Raw genomic sequence first — 20,493 nt, 5'->3', positions numbered from 1 at the left:
AAGACTAGCACCGTACGTAGCACGCAAGATTGTTGTTGAAACAGCTGTTTTGCTCGCGAAGGTGAACACGTGGCAAATATCCGGATTTCAGCTCCTGAAGTAATACAAGAAACTGCTGCCCCTTAAATGTAACTGAAAATAGGTTAGTCCTCAAAGTGACTTTCTATTCAGTATGTCAGAACAAGCTGATGAATACGAACATTACAATTATGACCCTCCAATGCGGGGTGGAGGCGCGGGCGGAAAAGGGCGGACGAAACGTGAAGCAGTGGATAAGCAACTGTCCAACGAAAACAAACAGCATGGAACTAAAGATGCCAGGAAGGTAGAACAACAGATCACAAATGCAGAGACGAAACAGAAGGAGAAGATGAAGAAACAAAACAGCAAGGAATAAAGAATATGGGAGTTCTTTGTGAAAAACAGGTAGGGGCCAAGGCGCACTATAGTACTATAGATTGACTAGCTTGAAATTTCCAGCTTTCTGAATTCTGGGCTCATGACATGGGGAGGTTCGCCAGTAAAGCTTGAAATAAGGTGTCGGGTCAACTCGACCGTTTGCCAACTCGTCCATTGTCCAACTCGACTGTTGTGCGTTCAACTGGAAAGGCAACTCTACCGTTGTCCAACTAATAAATAAATGTTACATCAGTTTTATACGAGCTTGCGTTATGCAAATATTGTTGATGTACCCTAACGTGGCACGGCCCCTAATGTGGCGCACTTTGAATTTTATAGCGCCTAGCTAGAGCAAAAGTTTAAGCTGAAATTTCATCAAGTTCTAAACATTCCCGTTCATAAGTCGCGAGTTTATCTACCCATTACAAAGCTAGAAGAAAAATTAATTTCGGCGTGATTTCCCGATTTTATTTTGAAGTGCGCAGCAAACCCTTTGAAAATGCCCCCCCCCCCCCCCCCCCAAATAAAATCATTTTCTGACAAACTTCTAGTTCGGTCTGTAACTGTAAGTAGAGATAATAATGGTTTATCAAAAGTTATCTACATATTCTTAAATGTTAATTTGGAAATTTCCGAGATTTATTCAAGTGCGCCACGTTAGGGAACACTTAGCCGATTTTGTGCCCAATTTCCGGACGCCACCGTTTTTGAAATTCAGATTAAATTTCATGACACCGAAATTGTTCACAGAGGTTAAATAGCAAGCATTAATAAGATAAAAGTACCAGTATTTCACTGCATGAATTTGAAGTTTGGCAACACTACATGAGGAAAGTCGGGGTAAACGTCGGAAGTGCGCCACGTAAGGGAACACCACTATATAACAATATATTTAATTGGCAAAATCCATGCAGTGAAACATTCAGTAATTTTAAGTGTCAAATTATGTTTATTTTTCATAAAGTAAGTTCTCAAAACCAAACAATCATTGGAATCCTATTAAAACATCGATTTGATTTTTGAATCAGATTTCTATCTCTTATTACCAAAAAAAGTTATGGTTTTCTTTTCCGGTTCACCGCACGAGGTCACAGCCGTGTCCTGGCCACATGATCGCGACCAGACAAAGTCAGACGGCCCGCCGTGACACACGGGCATCATACAGTTCCAATCCCGCTTCGCACAACGCGGCAACATGGCCGGGACATACGTATGCGTAATCGCTGTTTCAGCATGCCAGACTTGTATCTAATTATTTACTAATTTGTTTGTTAGAGAAAAGGAAAATGAAAAGACAAGTGCTTAATACATGTACCGGTAGATGGAAAAGATTTGATGCGAAATCAAATGATGCAAAACCATGCCGAAGAGCCGGGACGAACTCGTGCTATATGAAAGAGTAGTATGCACACCAAAAATCAAATCACGCAACCCAAGGTTTATGTCGATGTTGTACATACAACGGTTGAGTTGGCAAACAGTAGAGTTGACTCGAAAGTGAAGTCGAGTTGGTCAACGGACGAGTTGGTTCAACAGTAGAGTTGGTACGACGGTCGAGTTTGTAAATGGTCAAGTTGGTTCGGTCGAGTTGACTGTTATCCGGAAATACTTACAATAATTAGAAAGCGCATCAGGTGATGGTCACGTTTGTCGCCTTTTATTTTCCATTTCCTGTAAAATGACAAGCAAGTTAACTCACATATCACAGCCTATAAAGTATAATCCTTTATGCAGCAAAGGATCCTCTCAAAATGACAATACAATCCAGCTGAACCAGATAAAGTACAACACCTGGAGTGCACAAAATCTTTTTCCTCGCGTCATCCGATTTGTGTAAGATGGTACACAGTGCCACGCCGCTACACGGCGCTATACTATCTTTAGCCAGCAAGTTGCCAGACTAGACCAAAACGCCATGTTCGGGCAGTGACTATTTGTCAACCACTGGGCGGTTTTGCCTGCTAACGTATACAAAAAATATAACCTGGCGCAGGGCTATACCATCTTATAATTTCTTACACAAATCAGATTACGTTACAAAAACAGATTTTCTGCACTCCGGGAGTCGCACTAAAAAAAAACTTTGGGGGGGGGGTTTCAGCTTGATCGTGTTGTCATTTAGAGAGGATCCTTGCTGTATAAAGGATTATACTATATGCTGTGATAGGCGAGTTTTTGCTTGTAATTTTAACAGAAATGGAAAATATCCGCCAAAAAAAACGTGACCATCACCTGATCCGCATTCTAAGTATGGTGAGTAGTTTCAGCTTTCCTGGCAAATTTCCCCATGTCATGAGCCTAGGAAGCTGGAAATTTCAAGCTAGGCCAACAAAATACTTTATCTTCAAGCAAACTTGTAAACTCAATCCTGATTGGTTGATCCATGGCAACATCAGTGTGATATACTGTATCACACGGTCCATATCGCACCCTGCGTACTGCGCAATTCCAAGATGTGAGTAGCATTCCAGCTGCATGCGCTATACCGCTAAAAAGGTCGCGTAAAGTGTGCCAATTCAGCTGCATGCACTATACCGCTAAAAAGTCGCGTAAAGTGTGCTAATTCTAACTTCACTGTGCGTCAAGTTTGCTTGAAGATAAATTCGTTATCGCGCTGCGCTCTTGGAACATGGAAAATGTAGTGCGTCTGTGTCCCACATACCACTTGCGTGTTCCACTCGCGCTCGTGGGATAACTTAACTTGGACCCTACAAATGGCCTTTTTTTAACATCTGGACATATGGTCTGGCGATAGTAGGGTCCAAGTGTAATGACCGCCATCGCTTTGGGGATAACTAAAAACCCAACCATTTCTTGAGTGAATTTTTACCAACTCAACCAGGATCAGAACCATTTGCCAACAAAAAAATCAGAGCTTGCCCTCAAAACGACCACAGAATTACTAAATATGCCACCTGAGATACAAGATTTACAAGTAGAGATCGATGATTCAGATTGAGACCTGTACCAAAGTTTACTTACAATTCAATTGGGATGGAAAGTGAAATCTACAGTTTATCGGCAATTAGGGCTCAGTTGTGAAAACCACACAGATGCCATCAAATGGCGTCCATGGTCAACATCAACAGTCACTTCTGGTCCGATGACATCACGATTCTGAAATGGTGCAAATTCATTTCCCGTCCTCCAAAGAATGTCTAGGGGCAATTTGGTCAAGTTGACAAATGATTTTTAAATTTAAAAAGTCAAACTCTTTTCAATGTGTCGCTAGATGGCGCCCTTTCAGGTGATGACGTCATTATGCCGTAATTTTTTGTGTTTGGCATTCCTTAGTAAACACTTCCATAATCCAAATATTCAAGTTTTATTGCACTTCTGGTAACACCAGAAGTGAAGATCAAGTGGTTTTGTGCATGGGAATAAGAAATGTTGTACAAGGCACTGTCTACCATCTCACAATAAAGGAACAAGATATTCTATGAAGTTCAAAAGTATACTTCATCTAACTTAAATACTTTTGGTGCCTATTGGATGTTACATTACTTTTTTTTTTAAGCTTAAAAGAGTGCAGGTGTTACTTGTTTACTGTACACTTTGTTGCATTGATTGTTGACACTTCTTAAATAGCACAGCCGAGGGGTCATTAATTAGTCCCATAAGAGCTTTCACAGTAGACAAATCTAGTGGTTGACGCAGGGTTGAAAACGTGATGTTTCACACTTGAAAATGTTAACCCTGCCCCAAACCTGTGTCAACATTGAGAATGATTTCACTCCTGGTTGAACTCAACCCTGCTCCAGACAAGGGTGGAGATTTGCAACCCAGGTTGAAACTTTCACCAGGGTTCAAAACAGAAGTACATGTAGTAACCGAGTAAAATAAGTTTGGTTTGCATGGAAAAAGTGTGAAACGACACAGGGTTGAACATGGGGTAAACTAATAAATCTCAACCCAGGGCGGCACTGGGTGCGCCCGGGTTGAGTTCAACTAGGGTCGAGAGTCTCTAGTGTGGAAAGGCTTCAGAAATCATGGAAATAGTTGTCATGGTAATTGCTAAAATAGTGCCTATATGCAGTGCATCCCAAAATACCCGCAACATTTTGTTTCGTTTACGAGGCTCTAGCGTCGCCGTGGAAACATGTACCGCCATCATTTTTATATCATTTTAAAGCTTTGAATCTTAACTTTATTCATGCTAAGTATTGGTTTGATTTTAAAAAGGGTTTTGAAATGATTTGTGTTCAAATAAAGACATGTCAAAAACATACTCAACCGATTTCAAGGAAAATGAATCATGCACATTTTTGTGGAAATGGTTCATGTTCATGATGTGATGATCTCGTTGCCTTTTACTTTGTGTTTTCTATTATTTTTGTTACTCACCAGGGATAAAGTTCAGATTCGCAGGTTTAAAATGATATCAATTATGGCAGTACGTGTTTCCGCGCCGACGCTAGAGCCTCACAAAAAAAAAGTGCGGGTATTTGGGAACGCGCTGTAGAGCTGAAATGTACAACGTATGAGCTGACTTATGAAACTCCATGTTGAGTTGCTAATTGTAGCAGTAAGTTATCTCCTTGCCGTCTAGCTTTTGCTAGAGTTGGAGGCTCTGGAAAGGTTAGGGAGGTAAGGACACGTTACAACCTACTCTCCATCCATCATTCATTGGATACATGTATGCCACGTTACACACAAGTGTGGCTTGTAAAAGGTTTCATTCATCTTATTCAATACATAGAACCAAAAGGTATTAAATTATAAGGATTTCCTTGGTTTTCCTTTTTTTCACAGAGTGTTGTGGCCTAAATCAGCTCAGGGGATGAAGTGAGTGTCAACATTCCACATTGCCAGGATCCAACGCTTTCAAGTTTGCGTCTCCAATAACTCATTTTCAGTTTGCTCATTTTAAGTTTTCCAAATCAAAAAAATGCTTTTATACACAGTACATGTATGGTAAAACAACAAGTCATTGAACACTTTGATCTGATGTAATGCTTACAGACATCTGACTGTGTCTGCAATGTGGAGGTCTGTTCATATTTGGTGTCTGCAAGAGATGAATTGGTCAAGTCACTTCTTTCGCTGTGTGAACTGAAACTGTTGCACATTAAGATGAAGTACATAATGAACTGACCTTCAGATTCTCTGGCTGCCTTCACATTAAATTGACACTGCATCGATAAAGCACAGCATTTTACATCCCAATAAACTAACCAGTAAGGATGGTACTTTTGCAATACTCTGTAACATAACAACGTAAATCAAAATTAAATGTCTTAAGCTCATACTTTATTTGCCAAAATGATTTTGTCATATTTTATTTTCTTTACAATTTGGGTCAGTTAGGATGTTGGCAGAATTTTGACAAGTTTTGTGTATTTGATTGACAACTGTAACTCATTGATTTCAATACATCAGTACTTGTGTGAAGTCGATTTGAATTACAAATTCCATTGCAAAACAGTCGTACAGCATTGCACAATATTACAATGAACAGAAGAAAAAAACCAAGGGTGGAGGATTTAGCATGTGATGTGGATAAATAAACTTCAACTACATGAACATGTATCTTAGTGTATGGTATTTCAAGTTTCACTCCGAAGAAAACTAGATTTTGATTTTAAATTGCTGTTTTTTGTAGCAATACAAAAGTGATTCCGTTTTGCATGAGACATCGACTGAAGAAATCAGACCAATTGTTTAGTTATGGAATAAGTACTCTACAAATTTTGCAAGGTAGACTGGCTCCCGCCCCCTTTTAGTATTGATGATGTTGGGACCGTTTCCAGACCTGATTTGTTTAATAATACCCAAAAGCAACCAAAAAGAAAATCCTTTTTCCAAGGGTTGCAGATGCCCAGAATAGCAAAACAATAATTAATTTACATGAAACATTCGAACGTCAAAATTTGTACATTTGTTGAAGAGCATGGACAGTATAGTTTAAAATTAAGTTTATTTAAGTTTTAAGTTTAAAATATCACTAAACCTAATTTTGTCTGACAAAAATACACTCCAAAAACATCACATTGTTCCAAGACACAAAAAAATGCTGCTACACTTTAACTTCATGTCAAGGGCCTTGACACAAGTTATTATTTGTAGTGTTTTGTGGTATGCAACTACATACATGGTATACCATTACTGGACACTGATATTGAGAGTACATGTAGCTAGGATATGCCACACTGCAATACGCTTACATGCAGATTGATGGAGCTGTACACACTACAGTTTTAAACAGGTGTTTTGTGGTGTCGGAGAGTATTGTGTAGTGAATAACCTTGAGTGTATTAATCAATGATGGCATTTGTTTTGTGAAAGTTACACTTGTTTTGTCAATTTAGGTTCTCTTGGAGATGATTCTTTACAATATTGTGCATCACAAAACAAAGATTTGTCTGAAGGCCGGTTTATACTCATTGCGAACGCCAACTTGTGACGTCAGGGCAAGTTTTTGCGCTGCAAATTCGCAAAAGTTGAACACATTTCAACTAAACTGAATTGAGCAGCAAATGCTTTGTGACGTCAAATTTGCATCGCATTCGCATGAAGTATGAACTGGTTGTGTTGCAAGAGTTTGAAGAAGCTAACTTTAGTTTCTAAAAAAAAAAACATTGCTAGATATTACTTCAGGAAAAAATAGTTGTGCGACTCAGGAAAAATCATCCACATTGACCAGATTAGCCATCACGCCTATACGTACGCAAGAGATTTTGTCAATCATGAAATGGTTGACCACATTGAAAATATATTTGCATTGATAACTATTGTAATTTCATCATTAATGTATTAAAAAATATCTTGACCTGGCGATAACAAAATATATGCATTTTGAAATGAACTGCCTTGTCAACTGTTTTATTAAAGAAACCGTCAATGAAAGTGTCATATCAGTATTTCAATGCCTTGTTATGTGGTGGTTTAAGACTTAACATCCATAATTGGGGTTTCACTAGGGGGTCTGCCCTTGTTAACTTCTCTGACTTTTTTGTTGCAATAGGTTCATACATGTACGAGATTTCTGCCAATGTCTTGATAAAATGTATACACTACTGATATGAATCGGACATATCATTGTTGCAAATACCAAATTTTCTAGCGGGTGGCAAAACGTGTGAAATTTTTCAATGGACCTTTTTCCAATGTTATATTCCATACAAAAAAAGTGGAAAAGAAAAACCTTTTCCTGACACATTTTACAAAGCTTATAATACAAATTGCAATATCTTGCGTAAAGAAAACAAAGCAAAACCAAGCTTTCTTTTGATCAACCAACGACTGTTTACTCGGTACAAGCAACAGCCATTTTCATTGCTTTTGCCAATATAATGGCTAACACTAATGTGCTTTTTATGGAATAGGTTTTTGGGTGAATCTGTTATAATTCTGGGATTGAGACTTTGAGTTCGAAATTTTAAGATATTGAATTACAGACTTTTGGCCTGGAAGTCGACAATGAAGGAGTTTATTAGACACCAATGGTTGCCAGTGCAAAATCTAGTAAACCAAAATTCAAATCAAAATTCGGGCCACAAGTAAGGGGCCATTCAAAATTTTCGATGTTTTTAAGTTTCAATTTTTTAATTTTTTTTTCAAAATTGTTTAGACCCACCCACCCACCCACCCCAATTTTCAATCTTAAAATATTGATTTTCTACTAAAAAAACATAACAAATGTCCAGTTCAGTGACGGCAGAATGCAGCTGCAGTCCGTATACAGCACCTTACCAACAACACGGCCCACTGGCATTTCCGTACGTATAAGGAATCCACCTGGAAACGTGTAAAACTAGTCCATTCTAAACGATAATTAGTATCAGCTCGCTCTAAAAAAAATTAACTTTTGTCTTGGCGAAAAGAGGTGTAATACTCCCATTGTTCATGAAGTTAATTCACAAATTGCAGTCACTTTTGATAGAAACAAATTTGAACTCTCAACTCGCCCTTTCCAGACGTGTGGGCTCTGCCATGTTCATTGCATGCAGATATACCATGCGCATGCATATGCAGGTTGCCTAAGTAGTCTTGAACACAAGTAGGTTTATTTCACTGTTGCGATTCGTAACCGACACTAGTGGCGTGTATTAAGACAAAATGAACCTGGTATCCCACTCCATTTGCTCGGCGCACTGATTTTACGCACTTTTTACTTCACTGGTCCCCATGCATATGGTGCTCCGATGGACGTATACACAATACACGGTACATTGTACATGTACCGGATGCATACTGTACCCGTGTAGTATGGTACGGGCAAAGGGTTTACGAATCGGAATGCAGAGAGTTGAATTGGCAAGTACTAAGAGCTTTTATTTTCTATCTGTTTAATTGAAAAAAGTGAATTTCGATTAACAAAAATTTCAATAAATTAATTTGACCCCCCCCCCCCCCCCCCACATTTCGAAGAAAAAAATAGAAACTTAAAACATCGAAAATTTTGAATGACCCCTAACAGGATTAACAATGACAAAGGAGTGCCTTTGTAACAGTTCATTTGATTTCACGTTTGACATGTTTTAACTTCAGTAAACCCTGTAATTGAAGCATAATTGCTCTAACATTTGTTAGAGAAATTTTTGAATAGTTTCAACTCCCTTTATAAACTCACTATAGTATAATACACATCAAGTACACGTACTTACACTGTCTTAATTGTATAAAAACTGACGGCATCATAAGTCCCAAAAAAAGTCTCCGGTTTCTGGTATGGATCGAGCTTGCCCCAAACGTGTTGTGGCGACGCTGTTTTTTTTGGGTTTTTTTACCCAACTTTTTTTCTCTTCACATGTCGGCTGATGTTGCAGATGACGCTTCAATCCTCTTAAAACTCTCAACATATCCTTCAGAGTGCAGCTTGAGGTGACCTCAGTAAGGCCATAAGGCTTGAGAAGTATACTGAGCTAATTAAAAAGCGTTTACAGGTTCCAGATACACGACCATCGCTCCATCAGTCTGGCTTCCAGACGCACAATTACAAAATTATAACACTGTCTGCAAATGGTGCCCAACTAAATTTAGTGCAAAATATATGGGAGCGCAGAGAGGCCACATAAAGCTTATTCTCGATCATAACCCCATCAAACAACACGTTAAAATTGTGCAGCAGCAGGATTCCAGTCAAGCCAGTGAGTTTGGCGGTTTTGAGACGTCATCTTACATTGAAAAAAACCCTTTTTAATTTTGCCGACGTGCATGGCTACGGCGATGCGTGCGCATACCAGAAATCTGAGACTTTTTGGGGGGGCCTAAGTAGTGATGAATATAATGATACACAGGATGTGCAGTGAAGACTCATCTAAACCTGACTGTTATAATCTGTGCCTTGTCTGCAGCATTGGATGTCTTGTTCAATCTCCTCTCCTCAGCTTGTGGCACTTTTGACCAATCAAAGTGGGAATACTGCATTGTTGATCTTCTCACACCTTTCTCTGTCAACACGTCTGTGATTTCATCATCTTCAAGCCTGTTGAATCAAAACAAATCACACCATTTTGACTTTTGAGTAAGAATTTAGAACTGTGAATAACTTTAATGAGGCGGAAATAAAACAATATGCAGTATTATAACAATATTAAAACATTTGTGGCAACATTTGGGGCCCATAGAGCTTTAAAGCTATAGTCCATCATTTGTAATTAGTGCATTTTGTTCGTTTGAAGCAACAAAAGTGTTCAAAATCTAATAAAGGATACTGAGCAACTAACCTGATGAAGTTTCAGCTAAGCTTCAGCTGTACATTCCGAGAAAAACAGCATTCCAAGATCTCAATTTTAAATCAAAAGTTACTGAATCATGTTTTGAATTGTTTTGTTATTGCAGCTATACGCGGCGTCGCGCACTGATCCGACGAATTATAACAACCGCACGCGCGTGTGCGTCGTTCCAATACTTGTGCGCGCTGCGCTGAATAACAAAACGAACTACTAATTTAAATTTTCCTACGGTGCTTCTTAAGAATCACCGTTGGAAATGCCTTCTTTCGTTGATTACTTCAAAATGACAGCTTCCCAGAAAGAATAATTTCACAGGGAGTTTAGTTCCCTTACTATCTTTCAACCAAGTTTGTTTTTCAACAGTAATTACGCCAGTTACTTTTCGGATGGCTGCAAATGATGGACTATAGCTTTAAAGCCTTATAGCGGCAAAAGTTATCTTGGGCAATGCAGTTGGACATTAATTAATAATACGTACAGTACAATGTTTCTTATAAACCTGTTGAATACAAAATACTTTTACATTTCTAAATGAATGTAGTTTACAAGCTTTTTTGGTCTCTGTTGAAATTCGAAGGTACAATTTGTACAGTCTCATTTTGTCTGCTGAGTGGAGTTCTGGTGCAGCTCATTCGACCATTGGAAGACCAGCTCTTGAATATCACATGACATAGGTATGCAAACCAGGATTTCTGGAGGGCAAGGGTGTAAGGTTTGGGCAAATGGGGAGGATATATTTGTGACATTCTGTCAAAACCAGATGCTTCTTGGCAGAGCTAGAAAAGCAGATGTGACCAACGAATAACCTGCAATGATTTCTAAAATTATTCTATTTTGCAATTTCATGATTCTAAAATCAAAATAATAAGAAAGTCGTTTTTCTATAAGTAAACTATCACAATGACTTGAAAGGAGTAGATTTTTATTTCAACAACATACAAAAAATACTTGTTCAACCAGCTGCCCAGAAGGGTCTGTTTTTGAGAGAACACATCACATAACCCATCCCCTCCTTTTCATGTGGGGAGAGGGGTAATTTGCTTCAGAATATAATAATACCTTACTCATGCATACCAAGCTGTGTTTACTTACAGCAGTGTTGCAAGTGTTAAGCTTTTTCAAATTAACTTGGACTTCGTTTTTGACTTGGCGTGAGTGCAACTGTGATACAAGGAAACCCTGTGAAAAAAAATCTAAAACCATATTGGTGCGCATCACCCTACTCACCCCACTATGGGACCTTGTTGCATGGTGCAGTTCACAGGAGTTCACAGGAGCTGCATAACTACTTATTCTTAAGACAATTGGATAGTCCCTACCTGTGGTGGTTGGCATGCTCAGATTCTAAGGCTGTTTGGCCTTGGGATGGTTGAACTGATGAATTTATGTGAGCAGGAATAGCACTTATTTGAAAAATGTTCATTGTTGAGGAAGGGGTCAAAAGAGTTTGGTTGAAAATGGGTAATATGTACCTGCTGATTAGATCGGAATTGTCTTCATTTTCACTGTAGGGATCAGTTAGAGCTTTTCCAAGCAGCTGATCTGCCTCTGTGTTGGACCTGACAGACATAGATGGAGCGTTACATCTTCGTCCAAATGCTACACTATCCATCTGTCTTTGCTCGTCAGGTTTATAACGTTGATTTGCTTCCGCTCGCTCACTGGGTTGCACCTCTGTCCAAGTAAAAATGGAAATATAACAAACAAAATCATATGGTGATTTTTTAAAAACCTATGAACATGATGGAAGATATAGACTAATCGGGGTTCTGAGTTGCTGCACACTAATGGTGGTCCCTAGTATTGCCGGAACCATTGTACTAGCTCATTTGCTTAGAGAGTCTGCCATGGGGTGATCGGCTGGCACAGTGGATTGGTCTGTCAAAAATGGCGATGAGGAACATGTACAATGTATTTCTAATATTGTGAAATGTCATTGATTAAGGATTGTTCATATGACAGATTTCAGACGTTCATGTGTGCGCCCTGATGGACTGAGGTAACACAGGTACATCACCTTGATCCTTCTCAAAGACTTTGGAATATTTGGCTCTTGCTGCTTTGCACAACACAACTAGAATAGACTCTGCACACGTGTGCCTGTCAGTGCAGACCAGGATGCGAGTAATGCAGACATGCATACCAATGACCAGAGCATCAGACATCAGAATAACAAATGCAAAGGGTCATCAAAAGAAAAAAAATTGTTTTAATGAATAACAAATTATTCATTTAGCCTATAATCACTTCTTAGGGAATCAAAACTGTGATCAAATAATGCCATGGTATTTACATGTTTGTCTGTATACAGTCCATAGGTAATTTTATACACACTTGGGGGCAAATGTCACCCTTCGCTTTGCTACATGCGTCATTTGCTCCCCCCCCCTCCCCCCCCTCGGCCATACAAAACACCATGAACTACATCACAACAGACAATAGTGCACAGTATAAAATAAATAGCTACTAATCAAGAGTCTATTGATGTTCAGCCCCAATCTTCTTCCCCCACACCACTTTTCAAAATATTTCCTGGCTGAGGCCTTTTAATTGAATGCTTTTTGCCCCTCCATCGGCCCCTGCCTGCCTCTTGAGAAATAATCATTCAGTGTTGGATTTATAAAAACAATGGTCACGATTATATCAAGGACAATCATGACTGAAAAAGATCAGGTAATCACACATTAAAAACACAAAGAGAGAACAAATGAGGGGCAAAGATGTTGACAATTTGTTTAAATTATGAAAATACCTTCTCTGTCAAGCAATTTGAGAGATGGAACTCTGAAGATAACATGGAGTCGATACTCCTTCTCTTGTGCAAGAGGATTGTGATACAGATCTGTAGGAAACAAACATTAATGATAGACCTGAACATTACAAGAATGAACCCCCTATAGACTCCATGCCAAATGTAATAGTCAAGTACTCACAAATCAGTGTCAAGTCAAATCACAAGCTGTTTAAATGAACTGTGACCAAGGCATTCCCTTGTCATTGTTCATCCTCTATTTAGTGACCTTGCCTTTTAACACCTGAGACTTGACTACAACTCGGGTATAAAGGGGCATGAAGGCAAGCCTTTTTGTTTGTTTCGTACTTGTAGGATTTGACTGAATAGCATACAAATATATGGTGAATAGTGGCAGTGTTGGAAGAATTGAAGCATCTATATGTACAGTACTATTTTTTACTTGTGACTTCAGACCTTGGTCTATCCTTGGACTTGATCCATCAAAACAACAGTCATAAAATAAATTCATGATCAAAAGAAAAAAATTAATTTGTAATAGAAAGAAAGTTTAGCTTATGTGTTTTCAAATTCTATCTGCAGGCACCAGGTCTTATATTGCACGGCAATGTTAGCATTAACAGATTAATTGTCTCGGACTTGTGCTGGAATTAAACCAAAGTGGGCTTAGAATTGGAACTGGACTTAGGTCCTTGTGGACTTAAATTGGCTGGGATTAGAATGAGATGGAGTTGACTAAAAGTCTAGACCTGAATGTGGTCAACTTGTTACACCTACTTAGTGTATGCAGAGCTTGCATGTTCTTCATTTCATTGACTGTTTCTCCCAGCTTGGTCAGCTGGTTGTTGTGCAGCATCAGGACCTTCAAGCAGGATAAATGACCAACTGCTTTGCTGATGCTGACCAGCTCATTATCCTGTAAAAACATCAGCAATAATTCCATCACACCATTCATTTATTGTGGTACGTGGCTGTCCTGCTATGTCCAGTTGGAAGCAGGTCAGCCAACCTCGGTAAGCTTTGTGGTCAAGTGGTCCAGACATTTGCAAAAGTAAGCAGGAAGCCATGGGCTCAACTCTGCCCCAGGAAAGCTTATTTATTATTAGATTATTTCTCAGGCAAAATACAAGAAAATTAAAAAAATATATATATGACAGTTTTAATATTCAATTACATAAAAATTACAAGACACAACAAAGAAGATCAAAAGGACAAACTACAAAAGGTTCAAGAAACTATCAAACGAAAACATTAAACATTAAATTGTACCATATGCAGGCCTGAGGGATTGCCTGAAAAACTATTTTAAAAGCTAATCAAGAAGCTCTCCAACTACAACAGTACAACTTTTGCACAAGACACAGAAGAAAAAAAAAGACACAAAAAAAGGACGACAAACAGACAGACAGGCATAAGCACAGAACAAACAAACAAGCAAACAAACATAAAAAAGACAAACAAGACAAGTAGGAGACAAACACACAAGGCAAAACATGCATTGGGGAAAAAGATTAGATTCAATTTTTTTCTCACAATCACTGAATACACGGTGATTGTAAGTTTATTAGTGAAGGACAAAACTCAATACTGAACCAACATATGGAATTCAATAGGTTTCTCTCAAAGACGGCCATCTCTGTAGGAGAACTGCAGCTGCGTATTTTACGCAATCGAGCATGCATTGCGCAGTGTTGAAAATGTTCCAAACAAGCGTGCTTGTTGCTCGGAATGTGTTCGAAATACGACGCAGCTCATGCGCGTTATGCAAAGTTGACGCTCAAAATGCCAATGCACGTGGCTGGTCTGTAGGAAATGACGTCATTTGAGAGAGACCTATTATACAAATATTGAAGGCTTCGAGTGGTGTAGTAAAACTAGCCTCCCGAGGTTATCCATGGACATTCTATTTTCCCGAGGCGAAGCCGAGGGAAAATAGAATGCTCCATGGATCACCGAGGGAGGCTAGTTTTACTTCACCACGAGAGAAAGCATTCAATATTTGTTTTATAACACTTCACCCACAGATTCTGTTTGGTTGTAATATTTCAAATTATTTAAATCTGAACACAGTTGAAATAAACTTCAATTTCAATACAAAGTTGGTGGAAAATGTATTTCTCTCTTCCAAACTACCCCTTCACGAAATGTTTGAACCCAACTCTGTGGCGCGCTCTCTTTAGAACAAAACGCACTACGCGTAATGCGCACACCAGCATGCATTTGCACACACATACCGCGCCGTGGATATAGTACATGTACTTTGGTTGCTAATGGTATAGTACTTTATTTGCTACGGGTATAGTTCTTTTGGCCGTGCACAGAAAGATAGCAAAAATAGAAAGTATCATGTGACTCGCTCTCGGCCAATCAAGACACAGAATCTGTGGGTGCATGAGGTGTTATAAACGCACATTTAATTGTTATACTCTCGTTGAAGAATACTCATTCAGCATACATGTACGTAGTTAGTTGTCTGTCGTTTTGTTGTCCACAGTGTTTTCTACATCTTTAAAAGGGAACAATGACACCACATGTAAAAAAAACAACGAAAAAAACAATGTGGCCTGCTCACAATGGTCGGAGATGGTGTGTTCACTAACTGGTATGTGTGTATGACACACAACCAATTTCCACCTGAATGTACACAGACTCATGGTGTCTTCATGATGCCAGCCAAGAATGGGCCCAAAGATGCAGCAGCAATGGAAGCCAAAAAGTCCTTCAACCTCTCAGACTTTGTCAGGATTGAGGATCAATCTGATCAGAAGTCACAAATCCTTACCACGGGGCTACACTCCTACCTTAATAATGATCTTACCTGAAGATACAAATGAGAGATTTGCAAGTTGTCCTTGAGGCATGTTACTAGTCGTAGTTTGTTTCCATTCAACCACAATTCGTTCAAATGTTTATAGCATCCGAGGGTATCAACTGCTTCTAGATTTCTGGGGAAAAAAATATTGATATATGAAGTACAAGTATTAACTCAAATGTAGACATGCATGTACACAACTTTCAAGGTAAAGCATTTGAATACATGTAGCATCCGTGAAACAAAGACACTGACATATGGGAGACCGTTAACAAAGTGCTGGATTGCTTGGATGTTAGAGCACCAGTAGTGTTCAGGCACTTGCAGGTCCAAGTCCTAACTGCTCCAGTCAGATGTCTGCATTCAACTGTACATGGATTTTCAGTAAATCCACCTATAGTTGAGCACTGTGGTAATTGGTTGTTTGAATATTAAGTTGAAGGTACATGTATGTAACCAGCAATTTTTACAATGACATACCGTTGAGCAAGGTAGAGCTGTGTGACATCTAAATCTTTTCTAATTCCATTAGCATGCATCTCAAGCTTTATCAACTGTAATGAAAGAGATATCAGACCAAACAATGTCATATTCTACCGACATTACGTCTTGCGCTTGTTTTTGGCTGCTCCATATTTGTGATAGCTCCAAATGCGAATCAAGAAAGAAAATAATCCAAGTTACTAGGACTTCTACAATGTGCCATTTTGCCAACTGGACATTTGGACACGATCTGGCAAACTATTAGAGCATGTCTAACTGTGCAAAAGCAAATTATTGAGTACCAGTTACATGTACTTGGTCATACTAGGGGAAATTTGGGACTGCAGAAAGTGCAGAGTATATCAAGGTGACTTTAAACATTTTTCAGAAAGATAGGGCCTATGTCTCTTAATACGATAAAGGGCTGTGTTTTTGTAGTGTTCTGCAAATTAACTGAACCTGTCAGAGTGACATGAGTGATGTGGTTGAATCTGCTGATCAAGCCAAGGAGGGAAACGGTAGGTCAACTTGTGTTTGGAATTTTGTTCAGTTTGGGACCCTCTGATTTTTTGATTTTTTTTTAGTTTACTCAATTTTTGTTTAAGGTCATTCCAAATTTTTTTTGCAACCTCAAGCAGTCTTTTTTGATTTAGCTTAACACTAGGTTTTTATACCGGTACTTTTAAAAGTACCTAGGAAGAAACTGTGACAATCTTCCCCATTTTAGCAGTTGAAAATGTGTGGGTTTATAGGCTTGGCCACTTTCTGGTCAGAATCAAATAGAAATCAATTCCAAACTTGGAATTAAAAGTGGTGGGCAGCCGTGTTAGGCAGAATCAAATGGAAAAGTAAGGTAGCACTTAAAGGAATATACAACATTTGCAAACATCGAAAAATAAAACTACCAAGTTTTTACGAAACACCTTACTAGGAAGTTGGTAAATGACAGTCTAAAGCATCCTGTAAAATTATGGCACCTGATGTCAAGTCATTTTCAAGAAAATGGTATTTTTGTATACATTTCCAACGATGGTCGGCCGACCACCGTTGGAAAAACCTAACTATTTTTCAACTACAGCTCCAAATTTACAATTTTTTTCAGTCCAAATTTTGTTTGCTATTGGTTACATGTTCTTGAACGGGTGCAGGCCAGCTGGACTGGTTCCCTTACCTTACAATTTTCCGACATCTATTAATTGATCATTTTATCTTTAGTGGCGTCAGGGAACCAGACTACTTAAACATTTTTGTTTTTCTTGGTTTTTCAAGCATTTTCGAACACAAAACTTCAAACATGTCAGTTAAACAATATTTGATCTATTATACTAACCCCTTAAATAGTTCATTTCTGAAAATTACAGCAAAAGCCAATGATGTACATTCCCTTTAAAATGACTAACAAAAAGAAAAGTTTGTATAGGCTTTCGTAGCAACAACTGATGATGAGGGGCATCATCAAACATAAAGCTTGCAAGATGATGCCCTCTTCATTGCATCTGATGACGTAGTTGTTGCTACGAAAGCTTATGCAAACTTTTATTCTTGTTAGTTATTTTAAGTGCTACCTTAATTTTCTCTTTTCCACTTGAAACTTGGAATTGGACTCATATTCCACCGTTTTTTTAGGAATCAATTCCCAGTTGTACTAGTAACAATTCAGTTCTCCCAAGAATAAGTTCCAGACACTTCAAAACAAAATTTATGTCACTCTACACATTTGTGGCAAATTGTTACAAGATATAGGCCTAGGCTATGGCTACCGGTGCATACAGGGACCATGGAATGTACGCTGGCCATCAAGACCACATCGCGTTGTTCGAACATTAACACGAGTCGGAAATTTAACGCGTTCACGATTGCGAGGGGAGCTCTCAGAATTGAACGGGAAATTTAACTTTTCATCCGGATTGTAAATGTAAGTAAACTTCAGTACAACCATCTTAATCATCAATGTCTACTTGTACCTCAGGTGGCATATATCTAGTATTTGTAGGGTCCTAGGCCATTTTGTCCGAGTAACTTGGACCCAACTTATCGCCTTTTTAACATTCGGACATGGTCTGGCGAACGCCAGACCATAATAATATCCATATAAAGGCGATAAGTTGGGTCCAAGTAATATACTCGGACTGACTACTCAAGTCCTAGTTACTCGGACTATAGCCCCACTAGTGTGGCCGCGGTATGCTGCGCTGAACCTCTGCGCAGCATACCGACGGCCACACTAGTGGGGCTACTCGGACTAGTGATGTTCCTGCTGGAGCTTGTCAGCTGTACATGCTGTACTAATCAAGATCAAGATTAATGTCACGCCCCAACTATCGCATCGGTCCCAACTATAGTTGGGCCTGTCCCAACTATAGTTGGGCCTGTCCCAACTGTAGTTCCACAGTTGGGCTGGCCCAACTATAGTTGGGCCTGTCCCAACTATAGTTGGGACGGTCCCAACTGTAAGTTCCACTGTTGGGCTGGCCCATCTATAGTTGGGCCACTCCGATCTTTTTATTTTGCGGTGTCCCAACTATAGTTGACATTGATGTACAACTGTAAAACGTTCCCTACAGCTCTGATACACGTCTGACTTTACTGGGGACCACTGAAATTAGTTATTGATGGGGCGAATCTATAGTTGGGCCACTCCAATCTTTTTATTTTGCGGTCCCAACTATAGTGTACATTGTTGTACGATTATAAAACATTCCCTACAACTCTAATACACATCTGACTTTACTTGGGACCAATGAAATTATCTATGGGTGGGGACCATCTGTAGTTGGGCCACCGCAATATTTTTATTTGGCGGTCCCAACTATAGTTTACATTGATGTACGACTATAAAACATTCCCTACAGCTCTGTTACATACTGTCCGACTTTACTTGGGACCTTTGACATTAGCTATGGGTGGGGCCCATCTATAGTTGGCCGGCCATGGCAATCTTTGAATTTTGCAAAATGTTGCTGGACAATAAAACCCAGCAGCAGCTGGACAACTCATCCAACTAGGCAGTACCACGTGACCGGCCAGCCTTGCGGCATGCATGCACGACGAATACACGGTGCCAGCGCCACGGAACATTTAATCCAACAAGATCTATCAAGCATGAAGCATCCGGCGCAACTCCAGTCCTAACTATAGTTGGGCCGACCCAACTGACGCACTATAGTTGGGACAGTCCCAACTATAGTTGGGACCGATGCGATAGTTGGGGCGTGACATTAATATCATCAAGAACTAGCTTGGAAAATCCCAGCGCAAAAAGCCCATCGGAATTCGACATTGAATGTCGAATTCCGATGAGGTTTTTCCCTGGGGTTCAAGCTAACTTCCTCACTCAACCATTGACTGCTGAACAAACATGACAAACACTGGACAGTGAAAGTACAATACCTCGGCCGTTGCACTCATTTTGGAGCTTTACTTCTATTAGAAGACGTTGGAAGTTTCATGAAAGCTGTAGTTGGAAGCTGTAGAGGTGTTATGAAGCTTTTTAAAGCTCCATGTGGGTATTGACATCAGTTATAATGAATCTGGTGTTTTTCGTGCCTTTTTGTCCTTAGCTCGTGCAATAATCAGCTGTTCCTACTTTGCAAATGTGTACTGAAACCATAACAACTAGGCCTAAGTACTGCAGTACTGCAGGTTCGCATGCAGTGTACGTGACGTGCGCAGACTGTTTGTTGGTAGACTGGTTCTGTTGTGCCCATTCTTGAAAATCACGCATTCTCGAGAATGGGCATGCACATTCTTGAGAATGTGCAACTGGATCCTTGCTCCTACGGTGGCCCACAACTGTCACGGCAAAAGCAAAAGCGCCACGGCAAGCGCAAAAGCGCCGCGGCAAGCGCAAAAGCGCCGCGGCAAGCACAACAGCGCCACGGCAAGCGCAAAAGCGCCACGGCAAAAGAAAAAGCGCCACGGCAAAACAAAAAGCGCCACGGCAAAAGAAAAAGCGCCACGGCAAAACAAAAAGCGCCGCGGCAAGCGCAAAAGCGCCACGGCAAGCGCAAAAGTGCCACGGCAAGCGCAAAAGCGCCACGGTGAAAGCAAAAGCGCCACGGCGAAGGCAAAAGTGCCACGGGTTTATTGGGAAGGGGCGTAATCATACATGCCGCTACTACATCAAAAAATAAAATGGGAAGGAGAATGGCCGCCACCAGGAATTCTTATTAAGCACAGAATTTAATTCTTTGAGAAGTGATTTTATGGCTGAGAAAATAGCAAGGCCAAGGAAAACCGGTCAGGAAATAAATCGTCGATATTAATTTGTTGTAGGATAATTATTATTCCAAGAGAGTTGCTGCCGTGAATCAGAGTTTATCAGGGAGTGGGACTCGCTATCAGCACCATCAGGGCCGTTCCTCATTTCT

At 39.7% G+C, this 20,493-nt stretch overlaps 1 protein-coding gene and 1 long non-coding RNA gene across 2 annotated transcripts; one reads left to right on the top strand and one right to left on the bottom strand.

Annotated features, from left to right (window-relative positions):
- The first annotated feature begins 20 nt into the window (after positions 1-20).
- Positions 21-7,251, top strand: LOC119725914. Its single transcript, XR_005270756.1, has 2 exons — positions 21-426; positions 5,152-7,251. It is a non-coding gene; the product is annotated as an uncharacterized LOC119725914 (long non-coding RNA).
- A 2,211-nt stretch (positions 7,252-9,462) lies between these two features.
- Positions 9,463-19,802, bottom strand: LOC119725910 (leucine-rich repeat-containing protein 72-like). The gene is made up of 7 exons (XM_038197522.1): positions 19,514-19,802; positions 16,121-16,194; positions 15,647-15,773; positions 13,606-13,744; positions 12,829-12,918; positions 11,549-11,750; positions 9,463-9,826 (listed from the first exon to the last, which is right to left on the bottom strand). Exons 1-7 carry the CDS (start codon positions 19,529-19,531, stop codon positions 9,655-9,657), a joined length of 822 nt encoding a protein of 273 aa, XP_038053450.1. The 5' UTR covers positions 19,532-19,802; the 3' UTR covers positions 9,463-9,654.
- Between the last annotated feature and the right edge of the window lie 691 nt (positions 19,803-20,493).

This window comes from Patiria miniata, unplaced genomic scaffold (genome assembly GCF_015706575.1).
Source record: "Patiria miniata isolate m_02_andy unplaced genomic scaffold, ASM1570657v1 HiC_scaffold_19, whole genome shotgun sequence".
NCBI lineage: Eukaryota > Metazoa > Echinodermata > Asteroidea > Valvatida > Asterinidae > Patiria > Patiria miniata.
Note: the sequence above shows the minus strand (reverse complement) of the source record. Positions and strands in the feature narration are given on the sequence as shown.

Excerpts from the sequence above, each read along its gene's own strand:
- LOC119725910 (XM_038197522.1), bottom strand. Across the intron at positions 12,919-13,605 it reads GCAAGCTCTGCATACACTAA|ATCTGTATCACAATCCTCTT; the intron begins GTAGGTGTAACA and ends TGTTTCCTACAG. Across the intron at positions 11,751-12,828 it reads CAAATTGCTTGACAGAGAAG|AGGTGCAACCCAGTGAGCGA; the intron begins GTATTTTCATAA and ends TTACTTGGACAG.